Genomic DNA, 20,395 nt, shown 5'->3' with positions numbered 1-20,395 from the left:
CCCGGAGGAGAGGCTCCTGACGAACACGTGATAAATCACACCAATTGGCGCGTTTCTTACTCTAGCACCGCTCCTGAATTTTGGCCAATGAGAAGTCGACGTCGTTTCCCTCCACTAGCAGTCATGGCGCCACCCGTGAGGTACTGCATTCCCGGTAAGTGTGAGGGGTCCATAGCGAATTCTGGATAGGATAGAGCAGGAAGCCTGGATGGCCGGCACCTTATGGGCACCCGTGACTGATGCAGCGTTTTTCTTCAGGCGAACGTCTGTGTAACTTGGAGGAGGGCAGCCCGGGCAGCGGCACTTACACCCGACACGGCTACATCTTTTCTTCGCTGGCTGGCTGCCTGACGAAGAGCAGCGAGAACGGCGCGGTAAAGGGGCAGCTTCCCGTTTCCCCCTTCTCTTCCTTTCTTTTAGGCAGCTTTTGGTTTCGCGATCGTTAGGCAGGGGCACTACGGACGCGTCTTTAGTGCCTCAGCAGTAGAACAGCTGGTCTCCACTGCTGGGCATTTTAGCCACCACAGACCGGATGTCTTGCTCTCGCTTGATTAAATTGCTGACACTCGGGGAAGGAAGTTAGGGAACGAGCAGAGGCAGACTCAGCCCTGCAGTGAGCTTCATCTTGTCCGAATGTCTCCTGTCTCCGGTTTCATCTTGCTTCGCTATTCCCACCTCACTCTGCAGTCTTGTCACACAGGCTTCTTTCACTGTCGCTGGTAGGGTAAGCTCTCTCTTCCCACAGAGCCTTTGTACACAAACGGTTTGTTTGGAACACGGTCATCTCCTTAGCGTGTTTAATTCTTTAATGTCTTTCAGATAGCTTCTCTAGTATCACTTTATCTGAGAAGCCATGCTAGACCCACTAGTCAAGGAAAGGAGTTTTTTTTTTTTTTTTAAAGATTTTATTTATTTATCAGGGGGGGGGGGAGAGAGCGAGCACAGGCAGACAGAATGGCAGGCAGAGGCAGAGGGAGAAGCAGGCTCCCTGCTGAGCAAGGAGCCCGATGCGGGACTCGATCCCAGGACGCTGGGATCATGACCTGAGCTGAAGGCAGCTGCCTAACCAACTGAGCCACCCAGGCGTCCCAAGGAAAGGAGTTTTATGAGCTTTTATTTTTTGTTTTGTTAAACTCTCACAAGGAACTACATTTCTTTCCTTCCCTGTGCTCAGCTTTGCAAATAATTAAACATTCAGTTACATGTTCCCCCTTGACTCTTCCCTTACTAAACTCTTTAAGTTCCACGGAAGCAAACCTTGCCACCATACCTTTGGTGCCAAGCACAAGGGCCTGTGCTCAGTAAATTTTGTTGAGTGCCTAACACTGTCCTCTCTAGTTCCAGAGGCTGATCCAGGAGTAGCCCAGGATCAGATAAGCAGTCTTTGAAGGAGCAGCTTAAAGATAGAGGATATAGTAGAAAGAGAATTCAGAATTAAAACATTTAGGTACTGGCTAACTAGGCCGTGTTTCTGCTTCATGTTAGAAACTTGATCTCTGGTTTTAGGTTTTTCCTCATATGTAAAATGAGAGGCTTTTTTTTTCAGTCAATTTTGGGAATGTCTTTAACATATCTAAGTTTATTCATTTCATATATTTATTGAGCATTTTCATGTGCCAGGCACAAAGCTGATCTCTAGAGATATGGTAGTAAGCCAAATACACATGGTCCCTGCTGTCAGGGACAAACATAAATTGTAAACAAGTAAGTGCTCAAATTAGCGTATTGCTACAAATGTGATGACTACTTTGAAAGAATATTACAGGTTACTGTGAGAACATGTAAAAGACAAACCCACTGTGGTCAGCAGAAATGACACTGAACCTGAATCTAAAGGATAAATAAGCATTGGGTTGGTGGGGAGAGCACAGTCCTGGCAGAAAGAACAGGTTGAACACAAATTTTGAGATAGGAAGATGTTTAATGAGTTAGTGAAACTGAAAGGCGGCCAGGGAGCTGAAGCACAGTAAACAAGGAAGAGATAAATCAAAGATGAGTTTCGAAATATCTGTCTTGGGGTGCCTGAGTGGCTTGGTCAGTTGAGTAGCTGACTCTGGATTTTAGCTCCGGTCATGATCTCAGATTCTTGGGATTGAGCCTTATGTCAGGACCCCCCAACAAGTGGGGAATCTGCTTGGGATTCTCTTCCTCTCTCTCCCACTGTCCCTCTCCCTGTTTGCGGATGCACGCACTCTCTAAAATAAATAAATCTTTTAGGGGCGTCTGGGTGGCTCAGTGGGTTAAAGCCTCTGCCTTCCGCTCAGGTCATGATCCCAGGGTCCTGGTATCGAGTCCCGCATCGGGCTCTCTGCTTGGCAGGGAGCCTGCTTCCCTCTCTCTCTGTCTGCCTCTCTGCCTACTTGTGATCTCTGTCTGTCAAATAAATAAATAAAAATCTTTTAAAAACAAACAAACAAACAAATAAATAAATACAAATAAATAAATAAATAAATTTAAAAATGTATCTGTCTTACACCAACAGCCAATACCTTGCTCAAAGAGAAAACTACAAGTATTCCCTTAAAATAGAAGAAATCAAGTATGGCCATTATTATATAATTTTTATTTGGAAATTCTAGCCGGTACAATAAAGTGAGAAACAGAGGGAAGTAGTATAACTTTGAAGGAGTCAAATTATGCATGATGATAGACGATGGTTATACACCAAGAAATCCAAGAAAATCACCAAAAACTTGCATAGGACTCATCTGAAATGATTAGATTATGTGTTCTAGTAGCATTCTTCCCTTTAAGAATGGTCCCTTGACCTTCCTATTGTCTAGAATTTCTAAGGCTGTCTCCTCTGGGCACTTATGTCTGTAAGTCCTTGTGATCTCAGCTATGGACCAAAGAATTACTACATTACTCTTAAGCCACAGATACCTTTATGCGAGGCTTAGTCAGGATCTTACATTTTATTGTTTTCTCTATAGCTTCCAGTCATTTCTGTAATGAGAGAAACAGAATCCCAACTACTACCGGATGTGGGGGCTATTGTAACCTGTAAGGTAAGTTGGTTTTAACCTCCCTGCTTAAGACACTTGTTCAATGGCGAAATCATGATCATTGTGGAACTGCACTGTCAAATACCATAGCCACTAGCCATATTGGCCATTTAATTGAAATGAATTAAAATTAAACAAAATTAAAAGTTCATTTCAGGGATGCCTGGGTGGCTCAGTTGGTTAAGCGGCTGCCTTCGGCTCGGGTCATGATCCCAGCGTCCTGGGATCGAGTCCCACATCGGGCTTCTTGCTCAGCAGGAAGCCTGCTTCTCCCTCTGCCTGCCACTCTGTCTGCCTGTGCTCACTCTCTCTGACCAAAAAAAAAAAAAGTTCATTTCATCAGTCCACTAGCAACATTTCAAGTGCTGCCCTGTTGGCCAGCAAAGAACATTTCTATCATCTCAGGGTTACGGGACTGTGCTGGCCTGGAAAGTTCTGGGTTAGTGATCAAGGCAGCCTGCTTCAGCAGTCATAGTTCTTTCACTGAGCTGAGTCTCTAAGTATGCAGTTTGCAAAACAGGGGTGTCAAAGGGTAATAAGGAGGCCTATTTTTTAATATCTAGAAGCTAGATCTTATTCTGCAGGGAAGCAAAAGAGCTTATATTCTAGCATTCCTTTTAAATCTTGTCTTTTAGAGTATTCCAGGGGAAGTACAAATTAAGGTTGCCGTGATCAATTAATGTAATATATCCTTACTCCCTGCCCATCCCCACCTTCTTTTTTTTTTCTTTTTTTCTTTTTTTTAAGATTTTATTTATTTATTTGAGAGAGAATGAGTGAGAGAGAGCATGAGAGAGGAGAAGGTCATAGGGAGAAGCAGACTTCCCAAGTTGCTGGGAGCCCGATGCGGGACTCGATCCTGGAAGTCCGGGATCATGACCTGAGCTGAAGGCAGTCAGTCACTCAACCAACATCGCTACCTTCTGCCAGGTTAAATTAACTTGTAGCTTTTAGTTTGTCTCTTTATAAATTGTTCCAACAGAAAATCTGTGTGTTATTCTCAAAACAACTGAAGTCGCAGTGATCCAAATATTATACAGTACCTCAAATGTAAACTTAAATTCTGTTCACTCTACGGGGCTTTTTTTTTTTTTTTTTTTTTTTTGTATCATGAAAAAACTGTATTTAGATTTAGCCAGCTGGACTCAGTTTAGATGATCCCAATTTTGTTGGCAACATCCAAAGCATCATAGTCAGGGGCCAGCCGAACGTATGCCTTCTTCTCTACATCAGGCCTGATTAAGGTGTTGACCTTGGCTACATCAATGTCATAGAGCTTCTTCACAGCCTGTTTGATCTGGTGCTTGTTGGCCTTGACATCCACAATGAACACAAGTGTGTTGTTGTCTTCTATTTTCTTCATGGCTGACTCAGTAGTCAGGGGGAACTTGATGATGGCATAGTGGTCAAGCTTGTTTCTCCTGGGGGCGCTCTTTCGAGAGTATTTGGGTTGCCTTCGGAGACACAGAGTCTTGGGTCGTCGGAACGTAGGTGATGTGCGGATCTTCTTTTTTTTGTCACTGTGGACGCCTTTCAGCACCTCTTTCTTGGCTTTCAGAGCCTTTGCTTTGGCTTCGGCTTTGGGAGGGGCAGGGGCTTCCTTCTTAGCTTTCGGCGCCATCTTCGTAAAAAGGCTCTACGGGGCTTTTAGCAAGATGTGCTGAAGGTCCAGATTTGCTGTAATATCCTGTGTCTATTTATGTTAGGTTTCTGTATTTTTCAAGATCTCCTCCATATTATTTCATTGGATGCCTACAGTAACTTTATTAGTTGGCCAGAGTTACTCTCATTCCACTTGACATGTATCGTTTATGCAAAGTTAAGTAGGAGTTAACTTGGCTTAAATTCTATAATTAATGGGGTTGCTTGGACTAAAATCCTGGTAATTCCTACTTTCTTGCTGCCTCCTTGAGCTTACAACTGCTACTATTCTAATGCTGATCTTTTCTCTGTTTCACAGGTCTCTAGCATCAATTCACGCTTTGCCAAAGTGCACATCCTGTATGTAGGGTCCACACCACTTAAGAACTCTTTTCGAGGAACTATCCGGTAAGAAGTGTTCATGTCTTTGCCTTGGCCTCCACACCTGAGTATAGAAGAGGGGACTGGAATTTTTAGGAACAATTACAGTTCCTATACCTGCCTCTCTGGCTCCCATCTTTGTGTTCTGATTCTGTCCAGGTGGTGTCCAAAGGAAAGGTTATAATGTATGAGCTAAGACAAAAGGAAAATAGTGACAAGATTGGGCTTTAAAGTAAAATGAAAAGAACTGAGCTAAGCTGGAGACTAGTGATGCACAATGACTCATATGAAACAAAGCAGAAGACATTTTAGGAAATACCTTCCTTTCTTTTATTTAATATAGTTTACTTTTTTAAAAAGATTTTATTTATTTATTTATTTGACAGAGAGAGAGAGAGAGAGAGATCACAAGTAGGCAGAGAGGCAGGCAGGGGGGTGGGGGGAAGCAGGCTCCCCGCCAAGCAGAGAACCCGATGTGGGGCTCAATCCCAGGAACCTGAGATCATGACCTGAGCCGAAGGCAGAGGCTTAACCCACTGAGCCACCCAAGCGCCCCTATTTAATATAGTTTAAACCCAAGGATTTGAGACATTAAAAAGGTTAGTGTGGGAGGGGTACCTGGCTCAACCGGTAAAGCATGGATAAGTCTTGATCTTGGGGTTGTGAGTTCAAGCCCCATGTTAGGTATAGAGATTACTTAAAAATAAAACCTTAGGGGCACCTGGGTGGCTCAGTGGGTTAAGCCTCTGCCTTCAGCTTAGGTCTTGATCTCAGGGTCCTGGGAATGAGCCACACATCGGGCTCTCTGCTCGGCAGGGAGCTTTCTTATCCCTCCCCCCCCCCCAGCCCTGGCCAAGCCACCTACTTGTGATCGCTCTCTGTGTGTCAAATAAAACAAAATCTTTTTAAAAATAAATAAATAAAATCTTAGGAGCACCTGGATGTCTCGGTTGAGCAGCTGATTTGCCATTTCAGCTCTGGTCATGATCTCATGGGTCATGAGGTTGAGCCTGTGTTGGGCTCTGCTCAGTGGGAAGACTACTAGAGACTCTCTCCCTCTGTGAAATAGAGTGCATACTCCCTCCACTCATATATGCCTGTGCTGTCTCTCTCTCTCTAAGATAGATAAATAAATAAATCTTAAAAAAATAAAATACTTTTAAAAAATGGTTAGTAGGTGAAATGGTAGTTGAGTGTGTTTTGTTTTTTGGTTTTTGTTTTTTTTGTTTCCCTGTGGGTTCTTTGAGAAGGGATTAACAGTTCTTGTGAGCCAGATAATTTAACTTCTGGGTCCCATTCCACTCTCAGGATGCTGTGTCGTTCTATAATGCTTTTCTTCAAGCTCTACTAAGGCAGCAAAGTTCCTTAATTTTTCCTGCCCAATCTGTTCTGCTTTTCTGTACTCAGAGGTATTGATACTGCTGCTCTGTGTGACCCAAGAATGGGAATGTGGTTTTCTCCTCCGGCTGAGGACTTGGAATGCTTCTCTACCCCACTTCTCTCATGGCATCTAGGTCCCCATTATGACTTGTTCTCTCTACTCTTGTAGCTCTTTGTCTATGATTCTGCAGAATAATTCTTTCTCACCGATAATTAATCTTTCTGTTAATTCTTTTTTATAGCAAGGAAGATGTCCGAGCTACTGAAAAAGACAAGGTTGTTGGTTGGTCCTTTTTCTTTTTTTCCTTATGACTTTAGGAATCTCAATCCTTTTAAATTATTCCAGTGAATTTCAAACATCTATAGAAACGTAGATCCAAAGATCCAAGGAATTTTAAGATGTTTCCTACTAGAAAGTGTGGAATTCACCTCCCTGTCCTATTCCTCTCCCTTAGGATTTTTGACGGGGATTAGTTTACTCCTTGCCTTTGAAGCCAGGTGTTTATTCTTTGCTGTTCCGATTTACTCTGGATCCTTTCAGAGCCAGCTATAGTAACTTTTGTCCAAGTCAGATTCCTGATCAGGTTACTGAATTAAAAATCTTTGCTTTATATAATGATGCTGTAGAAGCAATAGAAGTTGTTGATTGGCTTGACTAATGAAGACTTTTCACCCTATGGGGTTAAAAAGTAGATTGGGTCTACAGAGGAGTAATAGTTTCATGTAGATCTGATTTAGAGCTTTCACTTAACAATCCTGTTCTTTTCTTACAGGTAGAGATTTATAAGAGTTTCCGCCCAGGTGACATTGTCTTGGCCAAAGTGGTATCCTTTATTCCCAGGAGTGTTGTGGTCCTTTGTCAAAACAAAAAATAGAAGTAGAAAACAACTCAAGTGGTTATAGGAGGGAAGACTTATCACCCATCATTTTCCTTTACCAGTGTTGTGTGACTAGATCTCCCTGGGTGACGCACAATCCAACTACCTCCTGACCACTGCCGAGAACGAGCTCGGGGTGGTGGTGGCCCACAGTGAATCGGGTAAGTCCATGCATCCATGTGCTCACCTTTCCCTGGGAGCTATGGTTTGGGATTAATCCACTGTTTGCTCTTGTTACCCTTGTTTTTTTAAATATCTAGGAAGCAATATGAGTGTCAGTACTTACTACTGAGATTAGAATGATTCTCCTTATATAATTGTAATGGGGGACTCACTGTGTTAAGTCAGTGGCATATGAGGTGAGGTTCACTAGGCTGTTTGGTGATACTTCAGTTCATAACCAGCCTTGAAAGGGAAGGGTCTTTGGTAAACATTTGGGGTTTCCAGCTCCAACACCAGCTCTTTCCTTTCAGGTGTCCAGATGGTTCCCATTAGTTGGTGTGAGATGCAGTGCCCTAAGACCCACACTAAAGAATTCCGGAAAGTGGCCCGAGTGCAGCCTGAATTCCTGCAGACCTAAGAAGCCACATTTTACCCCATGGAGAGGGGTAAGCCGTTTATCTAAGAGTACGTGTATGAATCCAACATCAAGATGCCATTGTCTTTATTCAGACGCCTGGGTTTGGCCAATAACCACCTTTAGAAAAATCTACCAGCAACTTATACTTTAGGTGGAATATTTTTCTTATGAACCTTTCAGTGGATTTCATTTTCTGGAGTGATCAATTTCTCTTTTTTTGGAGGTGCCAACAAACTGTACAATGTTGGAAGAAACCTGTTCCCTCTAACAGTCTTAAAAATACACATTTTTTGCTGAGACAAAACATGTTTTACTAAAAAGATTTTATGGCTTTCGTTGTCTTGAGTAGGGAAGCATCTAAAAAGCATCATGACATTCAGAGGAGGGATTTGCCTGGTTGCTGACACCCATTACAGACATGTGGGAAGTGCTTGCTTACTCTGGAAAAGCCTAATCTCCAATCTTTCTTATATTTTCTATGTTCTAAGCACTTCCACTTACTGAGTACTTGCTATATACCAGGCACTGAGTCAAGCACTTTATATATATCTCATTGAGAGACAGTACAGTTTAGTGAAAATTAAAGAACACATGGTGATTCAGGGTACATGTGAGTAGTTCTGAAAGTAATTAGATGAAATTAGTATTACTAATTTAGTGGGTACCCCAGCACACATTTGTTAAACCTGAACTGAAAAGAGGGAAAGAACACGGTCATGGGAGACCAGGGAAGGATGTGTGAAATAAAAGGAACTGAAGAACTTGACTAAGTGGAATGAAAATATTCAAGGCAGACAAAGGAGCCTGAACAAAGTGCAGAAGGAATGGACATCCAAGTTTGGGAATGAGGAAGGGATAAGGGTTAAGCGTGGAGAAGCTGCCAAGGGACCGGAAGGAAAGAATTCGAGATGTCAGTTCTTGAGATGTTCTTCAAGGAGCCCTATCTTTTAGGTGTACCGACAGTGGTTACCTGTGAACTCCGGAGTCAGCCCACCTGGGTTTATATCCTCTAGCTACTAGCCTTGAATAGGTTAGGTTGGCTTTTTAATAGAAAACAGAATCGAGGGCGCCTGGGTGGCTCAGTGGGTTAAAGCCTCTGCCTTCGGCTCAGGTCATGACCTCAGGGTCCTGGGATCAAGTCCCGCATCGGGCTCTCTGCTCACCGGGGAGCCTGCTTCCTCCTCTCTCTCTCTGCCTGCCTCTCTGCCTACTTGTGATCTGTCAAATAAATAAATATCTTTATATAAAAAAAGTGTTTAAAAAAAAAAAAGGGGGCGCCTGGGTGGCTCAGTGGGTTAAGCCTCTGCCTTCAGCTCAGGTCATGATCTCAGGGTCCTGGGATCAAGGCCCACATCAGGCTCTCTGCTCAGCAGGGAGCCTGCTTCCCTCTCTCTCTCTCTCTGCCTGCCTCTCTGTCTACTTGTGATCTCTCTTTGTCAAATAAATAAATAAAATCTTTAAAAAAAAAAAAACAGAATTGAGATCAATAGCTCCCCATGCAGTTTTAAGAAATAGTAAGAGATTCCTGGTACACTTTGCCCATTTTTCCCCCAATGGTAACACTGTACAAATTATAGTATACTAAAATAATCAGATGTTGAACATTGATAGTAGTGCAAGTTATTTTTGTTTAAGTCTCTTTCCTCGTCTGGCATAGTATGATCTCATGGGTTATTGTGAGGAAGAAATACCTAAGTTCCAGTACATACCAGTATTGTTATTGTTATTACAGATCTGGTTGCCTTCTATCAAGGATCTGTCAAATTCCAGGCCTTACGTTACAATGTAGTTTAAGTAGTCCCCTTACTGACAGAGGTTTTAAAACTTTACAGATTTTCCTTTTTTATAGGCAATGCTACCAAGAAAACCCCTATCCTACATATCCTTGTGCATGCCTAAGTTCTGTGGCAAAACAGAGTCCTAGAAGTGGAACACTGGGTCAAAGAATGTGTATTTTTAAAATTTTGGTTAGGTGTTCCCATATTGCCTTGCAAGAAGATGCTACCATTTGATTCTCTCTACAGCATTAACCACTTTAGCCACTTTATTTACCTCTGAACTTCCCAGTAGCCCTGGAATGTTCTGATCGTTTCTACATTTTACAGATAAGTAAACTGAGGCTTAGGAAAATCAGTTAACTTGCCCTAAGTCACAAAGACATCAAGTGGCAGAGCATTAGAGCATTATTCAAACTTAGGTCTGTCTTAAAAAGCCAAAATTTTTTCTTCTATACCATGGTGCCTTTTTCTAAATATTGATTGAACCTTGGGCATGAAATTAAAGGCTCTCCAAATTAGCAATGGTTCATTAATTGAGTATGTGTTGGGACTTCATTCAGTAAACATATACTGAGCAGCTAGGAGTTAAAACAGTGAACGACAGAATCCCTTCTTTGTAGAGCTTACATTCTAATGAGGAAAGACAGGTGATATGTAAACAAACATTCTAATAAAGTGTCAGAAAGAACATTTGAAGCAGCTAATAACAGCGCTCTCAGATCTGCAGAGCAGGATGGATTTTCTCCATTAACCATCCAGTATTGTATTACATGTGCCTGTCTCCCCTAATAGCCTGAGCTTTTAGGGCACGAATCTCTTTGAATCTTCAGTGCCTGATACTGTGACTAAACATAGCAAAAGCGCAACAAAAATTTTTTTGAGTGTTCTCATAGCTGACTCAACAGCTATGCCCAAATAGTGATGTTTAGTGATGATATCTGCTAATCTACAACTGGTTCTAAGAGATGAGGAGGATACTGGTTTCTGTGCCTTGGAATAGTGATTCTCAGCCTGGGTGAGGTGAATTTCAAAACTGCCTGCAAATCGCAACAACCCCCCCATCACCACCACCACTAGATGATGATGCTTAGGTAGCTACCCTAGCTAAGCAGGGTCTTGGAAGGATGCTAGTTGTTAGCCTCCTGGTGGTGTTGGTAGATAATGCAGGCTTTCTGTTACTTTCCTGCCTGTAAGAGTTCTAGTCAGTGAGTGAAGACTGCCATAAATTCAGATGATGTCAAGACACAGAGTAAGAGTAATCTAAGCTGATCCAGTCTGACTTGGGTGAAGAGCCTTGATCAAAGGATTATCAACTTTCAGTCTAAGATTCAGTACAGGCTAAGTAAATTTAACATTCCACCAGACTGTTGGGAGACTTGAATTACTAAAGCTCATCCTAGAGTTACTGTACAGATCAAGTGAAAAACTCGAGATGATGATTCAAGTATTTAAACTGAGAACAAGGACTTTAGTTGAACATCTTTTCTCTGGGTTCCAGTACTTGGTAGCATATATTTGACCAGTTTCTGCATCTTTTTCAGCCTGTTTCTTCTGTAAACTGGGGATAGCAGCCCTTTCAGAGGTGATGAAGATTAGAGACTGTGTATGTTAACATGCCTCAGCCAATGGCCGGCACAGAGGAGCTTCGTGAGAGCTTCCCAGACAGAGGCCCCTATTACCTCCTGCTAGAAGAAAGGCATTAAGAGCTTTTTCTTGCCTTGGAGTCTCTCTTATGATCCCACAATGTTTTCAAAGACCTTAGAGAGAAGGTAAATGTGAGCCATGCCCCTTCCTAATTATTTATATAATGTAATCAACTTCTTTTCTCCTGCATCATTTTTATAAAGTTGTATGTAATTTCTGAGGATGAAAAGTGAATCAAGTTTATAGATTTCTAATAGAAAAATATTAGCTTTTTAATGTAAACAAGTCTTTACCTTACTCAAAAGGTATAATGGGGTTTCAGAATTTCATTTTCCACTCAAGTGGTACTCAGTAACCAGCATCACTGAACAAGAGCTGTAGAGGCAATAGGAATGGAGAGTTCAGCTAAGATGACCTGCTCCCCCACACCTCAGCTCCCCAACCTAAGATGGAAAACCTAGTAAGATATACCGTATGTGGACCGGGCTGTGTAAACTGACTGGTTGTCCTAAAGTTCTAGAGGGATCACTATATCACACAGAAGATATTGCACATCACTCCTTTATTATACTGATCTGGAAAAAAGATTTAGTACGGTTACACTCAAAATGAGTACTGAGCCCATGGTGGGGCCAAGCAACTGGAACATAATCAGAAACAGATACAGTGAAAGACACACTTGGACACGATCAAGAGGCATCTCACTGCCATAAAACATTAAGGCAGGGGAGGGATTCTAAAACACACAGCAGAATGAACTCCTAGGCCTCAGAAGTCAAGGAGTTTATCCCACACTGGTGTGAGGAATGGCTTATTTTTGGATGATCACATGTGGGAATATTTCAACCGCCACTAGAAACCCCAGAAGGGTTTTCGTTTTGTATTTTTATATATATATATATATATATGTACTTCTTTTTTTTCTTGTAAAAGTAAATGCAACATGTAAAACATTCAGATTGATCCCAATCTTCTGGAGCCAGCTCTTCTAGGGTCAGAGGGGAAATGACTATTTTCATCACCATGCAGGTTACGTTCATCTTCCACTGGAATGACTAGAGCACCCCCTGCTCCACCTGTACAGAACAGTACAGGACTTGCTCGTGGGAACACACACAGGCTCTTTTGCTTCTCATTGGTCACACCTAGCATGGTTCCTCCCTATCCCTATTGCAAGCAGGTCCTCAATTATAAAACAGTAGCAAAACCCCCAGCATTACTAATTCCCTACTCTTGGGTAAGCGTCTTCTCTCAGCTTGGACTGAGAACCCATGCCCCAGAAGTGCCATTCTGACTAGAATATATGAAGAGAGTGGGTGCAAGAAACAAAATGGCTAAATGAAATTAGGAGCCACTGGTCCTCATCTGCAGCTAAAACTTAAGATGCCTACAGATACGGTCAGTGTGACATGTGCAGGGAAGAAGTGCAGAGGAGTGGGATGGACAGGGAGGGGAGGTATCCTTGGGGAAGTAGTCTGCCTGCTTCCCTTCACTTTTTGGCCTTGCCCTGGGCAGCCACAGCTTCCATGGCTTTACGCACGGTCTCTTCATCCCCCAGGAACTGCATGGGCTTGATGGGCTTCAAGTTCTTGTCCAATTCATAGACTATGGGAATGCCTGTTGGAAGGTTCAGTTCCATGATAGCCTCTTCGGAAAGACCTGAAAATACACACCATGATTAGCCATGCAAGACATAAATCCATGTCACCCCTGCAGGTGACAAAGGACTTCAGTAGGAATTAAATAAAACAAGACACGCTTTCTGGTATTTGTAGTAACAGTAATGATCTGTATTACAGATCAGTCACCCAAAGAATACACTCAATACTTATCTCTCAGCCACTGAAAAACAAAAAGAATGTATGAAAGGTGTGTACCACAGATCTCTCTCCCAAAGTAGGGTCAGGACCATCCACATCACAAATGTCCTATGTGATCCATCCAGCCTACCAAAAATCAGCAAATCTGTCCCTCTAGGCCTTCAGGTAAAGCAATTTATTTATTTATTTCTTTAAAAAAGATTTTATTTATTTATTTATTTGACAGACAGAGATCACAAGTAGGCAGAGAGGCAGGCAGAAAGAGAGAGAGGAGGAAGCAGGCTCTCCGCGGAGCAGACAGCCCGATGCGGGGCTCGATCCCAGGACCCTGGGATCATGACCTGAGCCGAAGGCAGAGGCTTTAACCCACTGAGCCACCCAGACGCCCCCAGGTAAAGCAATTTAGAATGCAAATCGCAATTCATGTGTGAAGTTGTACCAGGTTGTGATTAAGGAGGATTTTACCAGTTTAAACTGGCAATCAAAATCTAAAGGTGAGCATCTCAAATTATAAAGTGTATGTGAGTAACAGATGGCAGCTTCTGCATCAGGTCTGAAGGGGAACCTAAAGTTCTGCTTATATAGTAAGCACCCAGTGAGTCTGTCTACAATGCTTTGAGGAAACAAGGGTAGAGGGTGACCAGGAGTCAATCTAGACTATCTCCAAGGCTCTCAATGTCTAACCTTTTCCCGAAGGTCTCCTTTGCATGAAATAAGTCCCTAATTAGTGGCAATTTTGCTGTATGCCTCCTTGAGGGTTCCCCTGAAAAATACACATACCCTCCAGATGCTTGACAATGCCCCGAAGGCTGTTGCCATGGGCTGCAATCAGTACTCGTTTCCCCTCCTTAATCTGGGGAACTATTTCTTCATTCCAAAAGGGCAGAGCTCTGGCAATTGTGTCCTTCAGACTCTCACAGGAGGGTAGCTGATCTTCAGTGAGGTCTGCATACCTTCGATCCTAAACAACAACAACAAAATCAAATTCACCAATTAGTAGTAGCTGCATCTATTCTGCCCACTCCTCATCCCCTAATTAAAGTGATGAATCAAAATCTCTCACCAGCGCACAGAATAGAGCTGAGAGCTTGGCAAAGGGGCTAATTATTACCTTGCAGCTCTTCCTACCACCACTGCCCGCTACTGGGAAGATTAATTTTTCAAAGAAACTTAGAAAAGAAGGGAGGGAAAGTAAGTATATCACTTAATCTCCCACTTGTCATAGAAGGGCCCTACAACTATGGATAGGTTTTATGAAGTATGTCGAAGAAAGAAAAAAAGGAGATATATTTTTAGAGAAGTAACTACCAACTAAATCTTTTAACAAGTGAAGGTCATTCCTTAGAGAAGGATAATTGAAAGAATTAAGAATTTATTATAAATTATAAACTCAATGGGACTAGGCAGACACTAATAAAAGGCTAAGAAAGAGTGAGGCCAGAAACCATAACCTGTGGTCCTCCTAAGTGGGGTTGAGCCAAACCCCATTTTACCATACCTTACTGATGTTGCTGTAGAAGGGATGGTCAGGTTCCATTGGAGGTGGTGGGACATCATAGGAACGCCTCCAGATCTTCACCTGGGCCTCGCCATGCTTGGCAGCAGTTTCTGCTTTGTTCAGACCAGTCAGACCCCCATAGTGCCGCTCATTGAGGCGCCAAGTCCTCACTACTGGCAGCCACATTTGGTCAATGGCATCCAGCACTGTCCAGAGAGTCCGAATTGCTCTCTTCTGCACTGAGGTGAAGCATATGTCAAACTCATAGCCAGCATCTGGGAATCAGAAATTCAAAGTGATAAGCTAATAAGATCCACTCTGGAACCAGAATTTTCTTACATATAAATTTAGCTAGTTTGTATACTCTAGCAGAAAGACAATCTTCTGCCTTCACAAAAGATAAAATTTGTTATTTTATAGTTGACAACATGATTCCCCAATAATTCATCTAACCCAAGACCTAAACATATTGTCAAGTAGCTACTGTGTACTATCTGTGTGGCTTATCCTAAACCACACAGTGCTGTAATTAAGCCATTTTAAGAACTTATTTCTCCAATTCTTTCAAGAAAAAGATGCTTAAAAACTTGGAATCTCTTAATATATAATAATAGCCAATACGTATAGAGGGCTTGCCATCTGTCAAGCACTGGACTATTCTGTGTGTTTTGTCTTCATAACCATCCCTCTAACCCATGCTAGAGGAGTTGAGCAAATTATTCAAGGTCACAGCTTATTCGTGAGAGATTAAAATCCAGGCTGTGTGACTCCAAAATCCAATTCATAACCACCATCTCTAGCTCCCTCTATATTTTCCTAACTCCTAAGGATCTGGATGTTTGTATTTTAGTTAAAACAGTAACTTTTGACCAATGATTACTAATGTATTTCAGTTCTAACTTCTTATCTAGGGAAAGTGGATTTTAAACCCCAAACAATCAGGACACAGCAAGAGCTCTTAGAGGATGCTGATTAAAACTTAAATTTGTTGCTTGAAATTGTATGTCCACTATGGAGTGGAAATCGCATCACAATTTCTTTATCCAGTTTCTTTTTACAGTTATGTGCCAGCCTGTACCTCCCTAGGTCGATGGTTAGACCAAGGTTTAGGAGAAGCCACTCCCTGGAGAAAGAGCAAAAAGAGCAAATGCTATGCACTGATTCATTTATAAATGAATCTCTCCTCCACACTCGTTAGTTCTTAAAGGGGGGTAATCAAGAGTTATGCTGCCCCAACCAACAGGCTACAATCATATTTCATGAAAGATTATCCCCCCTCCCACTTTAATAAAGGAGATGGCCCTTTCTTCATGTAGTGTTTTCCTCCATGAGGCTACAAGTCCCTCCTTGAAATTCAGCACAAACTTTCCTGGATATTGCCTCATATGGAGGTTGCCAACAGTAATTAATGCAATGTGAAGTGAATACTCCCGTCAGTCATTCAGCTGAGAATGAGGCCAGTAAGAACTATGCTGATGGAGGAAGGGAGGATTAATCACCAGGAAACCCACTACTACACTACCCGCAAGGGAAAAGATGATGAATCTCATCAGTGAGCCTCAGGACAAGTCCTAGTAGACTTCATTACCATCTCCTCCCTAACTCTAAGGAAGGGATGGCTCCCCAGTAAAAGGCTGAGTCACCAGGAAGCAACCATCCATAGTGCAAACGTCATCTCCCATGCTGCAAAGCTACTGGCTGTTTCACAGCAATTATTTCCATTCTCAATGGAGTGCCTACCTTTGGATATCCAAATAGGCCCCCAAGAAGAAAAGTAGTTCCCCTGAGGGCTCTTAACAGAGAACTCTAGGGCCTCTTTCTTTAACTTTCCCATTAGCATAGCCCAGGGGCGGGGTAAATGGTATGGTGTGGACCTCATCCTCCCCCAGAAGAAAGACTGCATGGGGGAACTCAGTTCTCACTGGCTTTCTCCTGAAACAATTCAAGAGTTTATAAACCTTGGGGTCCCCGGGTGGCTCAGTCATTAAGCATCTTCCTTTGGCTCAGGTCGTGATCCCAGGGTGCTGGAATCAAGCCCCACATCGACTCTCTGCTCAGCGGGAAGCCTGCTTCTCCCTCTCCCACTCTCCCTGCTTGTGTTCCCTCTCTCGCTGTGCCTCTGTCAGATAAGTAAAATATTAAAAAAGAAAAAAATTGTTTATTAACCCTACTATGATTGAAAGCTCTGAAGAATTTAAAATTTACTCATGTATTTACTTTAGGTTTCTTGCAATATTCATAATGGTCTTCACCATTCAGATTTCTGCTTTCAGTCTTTTTTAATATAATCATGAGTGATGCCCATAACAGATATTAAGATCTTAAATGAAATTTTTCTAACTAATGCTACCAACATTTATTTACAAACTGAAATAGGGGGGTGCCTGGCTGACTTAGTCACAAGTGGATGTGACTCTTGCTTGATCTTGGGGTCATGAGTTTGAGCCCCACATTGAGTGCAGAGATTACTGAAATTAAGCAAGTTAAAAAAATAATAATAATAAACAACTGAAACAGGATCTGTTAAAGAGAAATTCCAAGTTTGACCATTTGATCAGTCTTTTAGGGTACAGCTGCAATTACCTTTGTCCTGGGTTAGTCTCAGCAAACCACCACAGACCCATACAGGTCTTCATGCCAGACAGGAGAGAAAATGGCCTCCTTTACCAGCACTTTCCCTTTCCCAGCCTCTCCTAATGTAAGTCACACCAGACCATCCCAAAGCGTTCACACACACAGCCAGCAGGATTACATTTCCCACTTTCCAAACCTGTGCTTCATTTCAAAGAATCTACAGTGAAGGCAAGACGCTAGAGTAACCTGAGGCCAAATACCTCTTCCACATCAGGCATCAATGACCCTTTTAAATGGCTCCTTCTAAGTCCAAAGTAGAAAGGAGCAAGGCAGGATCTGCCCTAATCATCAAAGGAACACCTTCTCAGACCAGAGAGTGTCTCTGAGTTGCTGACAGCTGGGAATGGTTCCTTATAAAAAGCATTCCAAAACCACGGAGAGCTACCCCCCCGGGTGGGGCAAGCCTGGGTAGATGAGTTTATCTCACTGCCACTTCCACCTTTGCCCACCTGTTACTCAACCCAAACTGGAGCAAGCGAGATGGACTAGGAATAGAAAGATACGACCTTGAACAAGTCATCTATGCAATCTTCACTTTTCCCAACTATGAAAGAGGGCCAGGAAAGGATAGAAAAGAGGGGGTTAAAATCTGTCTATGGAATCTGCACAGGATCAACTCAAATCCTTCATTCATTCATTCGCTCAATTACATTTGAAGATGGGATTTTGGACACAGAATTTGTGGGATGCTGCTGAACAGCAAAGGCCTACGTAAGCACGTGGGTTTCTGAGGCCCGCTGCCTACCCGCGCCCCCCCCCCGGGCCGCGTTACTCCCCCACAGCCAGAGACCCGCGTGTGGCCTGACGTTTCATTAGAATCGCAGCGACCTCCTGAAAGGCGTGGTTACGGCTGCTGGAAGGCAACGGGCATCCCTTGTAATAACCCGTCCCCAACTTACTAAATGCTCAGACTAGAAAATGGGAGAATTTCGCAAGGTGGTGTAGTGGAGAACGCAATGGGTTACGAGGCGACCGCCCTCGGCCCTCTTCCTGGCGCTGCCCCTCACTCCACTGGATGACCTTGAGCAAGTCGACCCCCCCCCAACCTGCGCCCATTTCGTCAGTTGTAAAATAAATTGCTGGAAAGCTGAAGCTCAAGGTCAGCCCTCTCTGGGATGGCACGGGGGCGAGCCAGGCGGCGGCCCTTACCGTGAGGCGCCCGCCCGGGCCTCCGCAGCCCCCACCCACAGCCCAGCCCGGCCCGCTCCGCACCTCGCAGCGCCTGCCCGCCGCGCTTCGCCTCCTCGTGCCCGGCCGGGCTCAGATCGGCGTCGTACCAGCCGCTGAAGCGGTTCTCCAGGTTCCAAGCGCTCTCGCCGTGCCGGATCAGCACCAGCTTATAGGCAGCCATGGCGGCGGCTCCGGGTGCGACACACACTGGGACTAGCAGAGATTCCGGAGTTGCTGCCTGGACCCAGTCGCGCCTGCGCGCTCACAAGCCACCACCGGGATCCCGCGCACTGGGTCGTCCAAAATCTTTCCACTGACTGGGGGCCGCCCTCCGCCCGCCCGGTGTGCGCATGCGCCCCGTGCCCGCGCTGCGGCCGTCGTGGGGGAGGGGCGCGCTCGAGGGCGCCAGAGCGCATGCGGTCTGGGCCGCCGGCCCCTCGTCTGTCGCGGCGGTCACGGAGCGCACGTAAGCGCCGAAAGGCGGCGGGACTTTTGGGCACCGCAGGGGTGTGGGTGCCCGAGGGGGCGTTCGAGAGCCACCCTGCTGTCCTAGCATTTCTGTTATTCATAAGCCTTTGTTCTAATAAAGTGTCCGTTATCATTTGAACAGGGCTTAGCTGCGCCAGGTCACTTTTCCATCCTTAAGCAGAGTTTGAGTTCACACACCTGCGTTCGAATCTTCACTCTTCCTTTTTATTGCTTTATATCTTTGGGCAGGTGGCTTAACCTCGCCCAACCTCATTCGTGAATGGTCATAATAAATACTTAGCTGGTGCCAGTCTATCTGCAAGGTGTTCAGTCAATAGCCCTTACGAGGGCTTTCTCATTTTAGAGGATATTCATATCCTATTTTACACGTAAGAGAACTGGCCCTGACTGCTGGTTCCAAAGTCCTGCGCTTCCCAGAAACATTGAGCCGTTTATCCCACCTCTTCGGGTGCCTCCCACTCTCTCGAGTCGGTGCCACCTGGTCCTCCAACAGTGAGGCAAACTCAGGACCCCTTCAAACATTCCAGAAAAAGGAGAGTCACTGCCTGTTCTTCCGCCTACACCCAATCAGCAGTTTAGTATCTGCTTGTCTGGACAGCTCTCCACTACCCTTGCCACCGACTCCTGGTTTATTTCAAACTAGCCACTTCATTGAGCACCAAACCAGGAGTCAGTGGGCTAGGGCCAAAGATGGGTTGAATGTGTTTTCTGCCCTTCACAGCAAGTGGAGTGCCAATAAGACCCACAGGTAAATAGTTAACAATGAAACTGTGCTGTGTGCTATATTTAACAGATTCTAGAAAAGTTTTTAACATGCTCTCAAAAAAAAAAAAAGGCAAAAAAAAACCCTCTGTACCAAACAGTGTTATAAGTGCTTTACAAACATTAACTCATTTAATCTTCATATACTCATAATGGTCCTATGAGGCAGGTATTCTATTTCCTTATTTACTGATGAGGAAAATGAGGGATGAAGTAAACTGCCTAAGGTTACAGGGCTCGGCATTCAAGCTGAGGCTGGTTCCGGAATCCCTGTATGCCCAGACTCAGAGAACTAAGTTGTCGGAATTCACAGCCCTGCCCTGAGTGTCAGGGCTGAGAGAGGTCTTGAAAATTCTCCACTGCAACTCCCCACCTCCTGCTACCCCCGGTTCACATGTAACAGAAGAGGAAAGTGACCTGAACCATTCAAAAAGAGCAGACTAGTGGAGGACTCAGGTGATCCCACAGGGAAGGGCCCCAAAGTTGGGACTTGCAGTGTCAGTAAGGGAGGCAGCAGCCTGGAGAGATCCAGAGAGGGGGAGAGCTTGGGGGATGGGAAGCACTGTGGGAAGAAGACCTTGATGGCTTGCTTTTGCAGCTGGAAGCCAGAATTCCTGGGCAGAGATGGGGATTCACTCAGCTTCAATCACAAATCTGGGAAGAAGCTTAGAGCCTATCAAACCAAGGTGATTTCTCAAATGTCAGTCAAAAATCAGTGGGGTTTGTCCTCAACTA

General features: G+C 44.0%; 3 protein-coding genes across 3 annotated transcripts; 1 reads left to right on the top strand and 2 right to left on the bottom strand.

The window, feature by feature from the left end:
* Positions 1–23: 23 nt before the first annotated feature.
* Positions 24–12,133, top strand: EXOSC1 (exosome component 1). The gene is made up of 9 exons (XM_032312496.1): positions 24–154; positions 259–374; positions 2,934–3,008; positions 4,966–5,054; positions 6,650–6,683; positions 7,181–7,231; positions 7,362–7,446; positions 7,759–7,893; positions 11,185–12,133. Exons 1-8 carry the CDS (start codon positions 88–90, stop codon positions 7,863–7,865), a joined length of 624 nt encoding a protein of 207 aa, XP_032168387.1. The 5' UTR covers positions 24–87; the 3' UTR covers positions 7,866–7,893; positions 11,185–12,133.
* LOC116572969 (60S ribosomal protein L23a-like) lies at positions 4,156–4,639 on the bottom strand. The gene has a single exon (XM_032312497.1). The coding sequence runs from the start codon at positions 4,624–4,626 to the stop codon at positions 4,156–4,158; it is 471 nt and encodes a 156-aa protein (XP_032168388.1). The 5' UTR covers positions 4,627–4,639.
* PGAM1 (phosphoglycerate mutase 1) lies at positions 11,835–18,748 on the bottom strand. The gene is made up of 4 exons (XM_032312491.1): positions 18,452–18,748; positions 14,606–14,880; positions 13,888–14,068; positions 11,835–12,946 (listed from the first exon to the last, which is right to left on the bottom strand). The coding sequence occupies exons 1-4, from the start codon at positions 18,588–18,590 to the stop codon at positions 12,777–12,779; spliced, it is 765 nt and encodes a 254-aa protein (XP_032168382.1). The 5' UTR covers positions 18,591–18,748; the 3' UTR covers positions 11,835–12,776.
* Positions 18,749–20,395: the final 1,647 nt, after the last annotated feature.

Source organism: Mustela erminea, chromosome 14 (assembly GCF_009829155.1).
Source record: "Mustela erminea isolate mMusErm1 chromosome 14, mMusErm1.Pri, whole genome shotgun sequence".
NCBI classification, from domain to species: Eukaryota; Metazoa; Chordata; class Mammalia; order Carnivora; family Mustelidae; genus Mustela; species Mustela erminea.
This window is presented reverse-complemented; position numbering and strand designations above follow the sequence as displayed.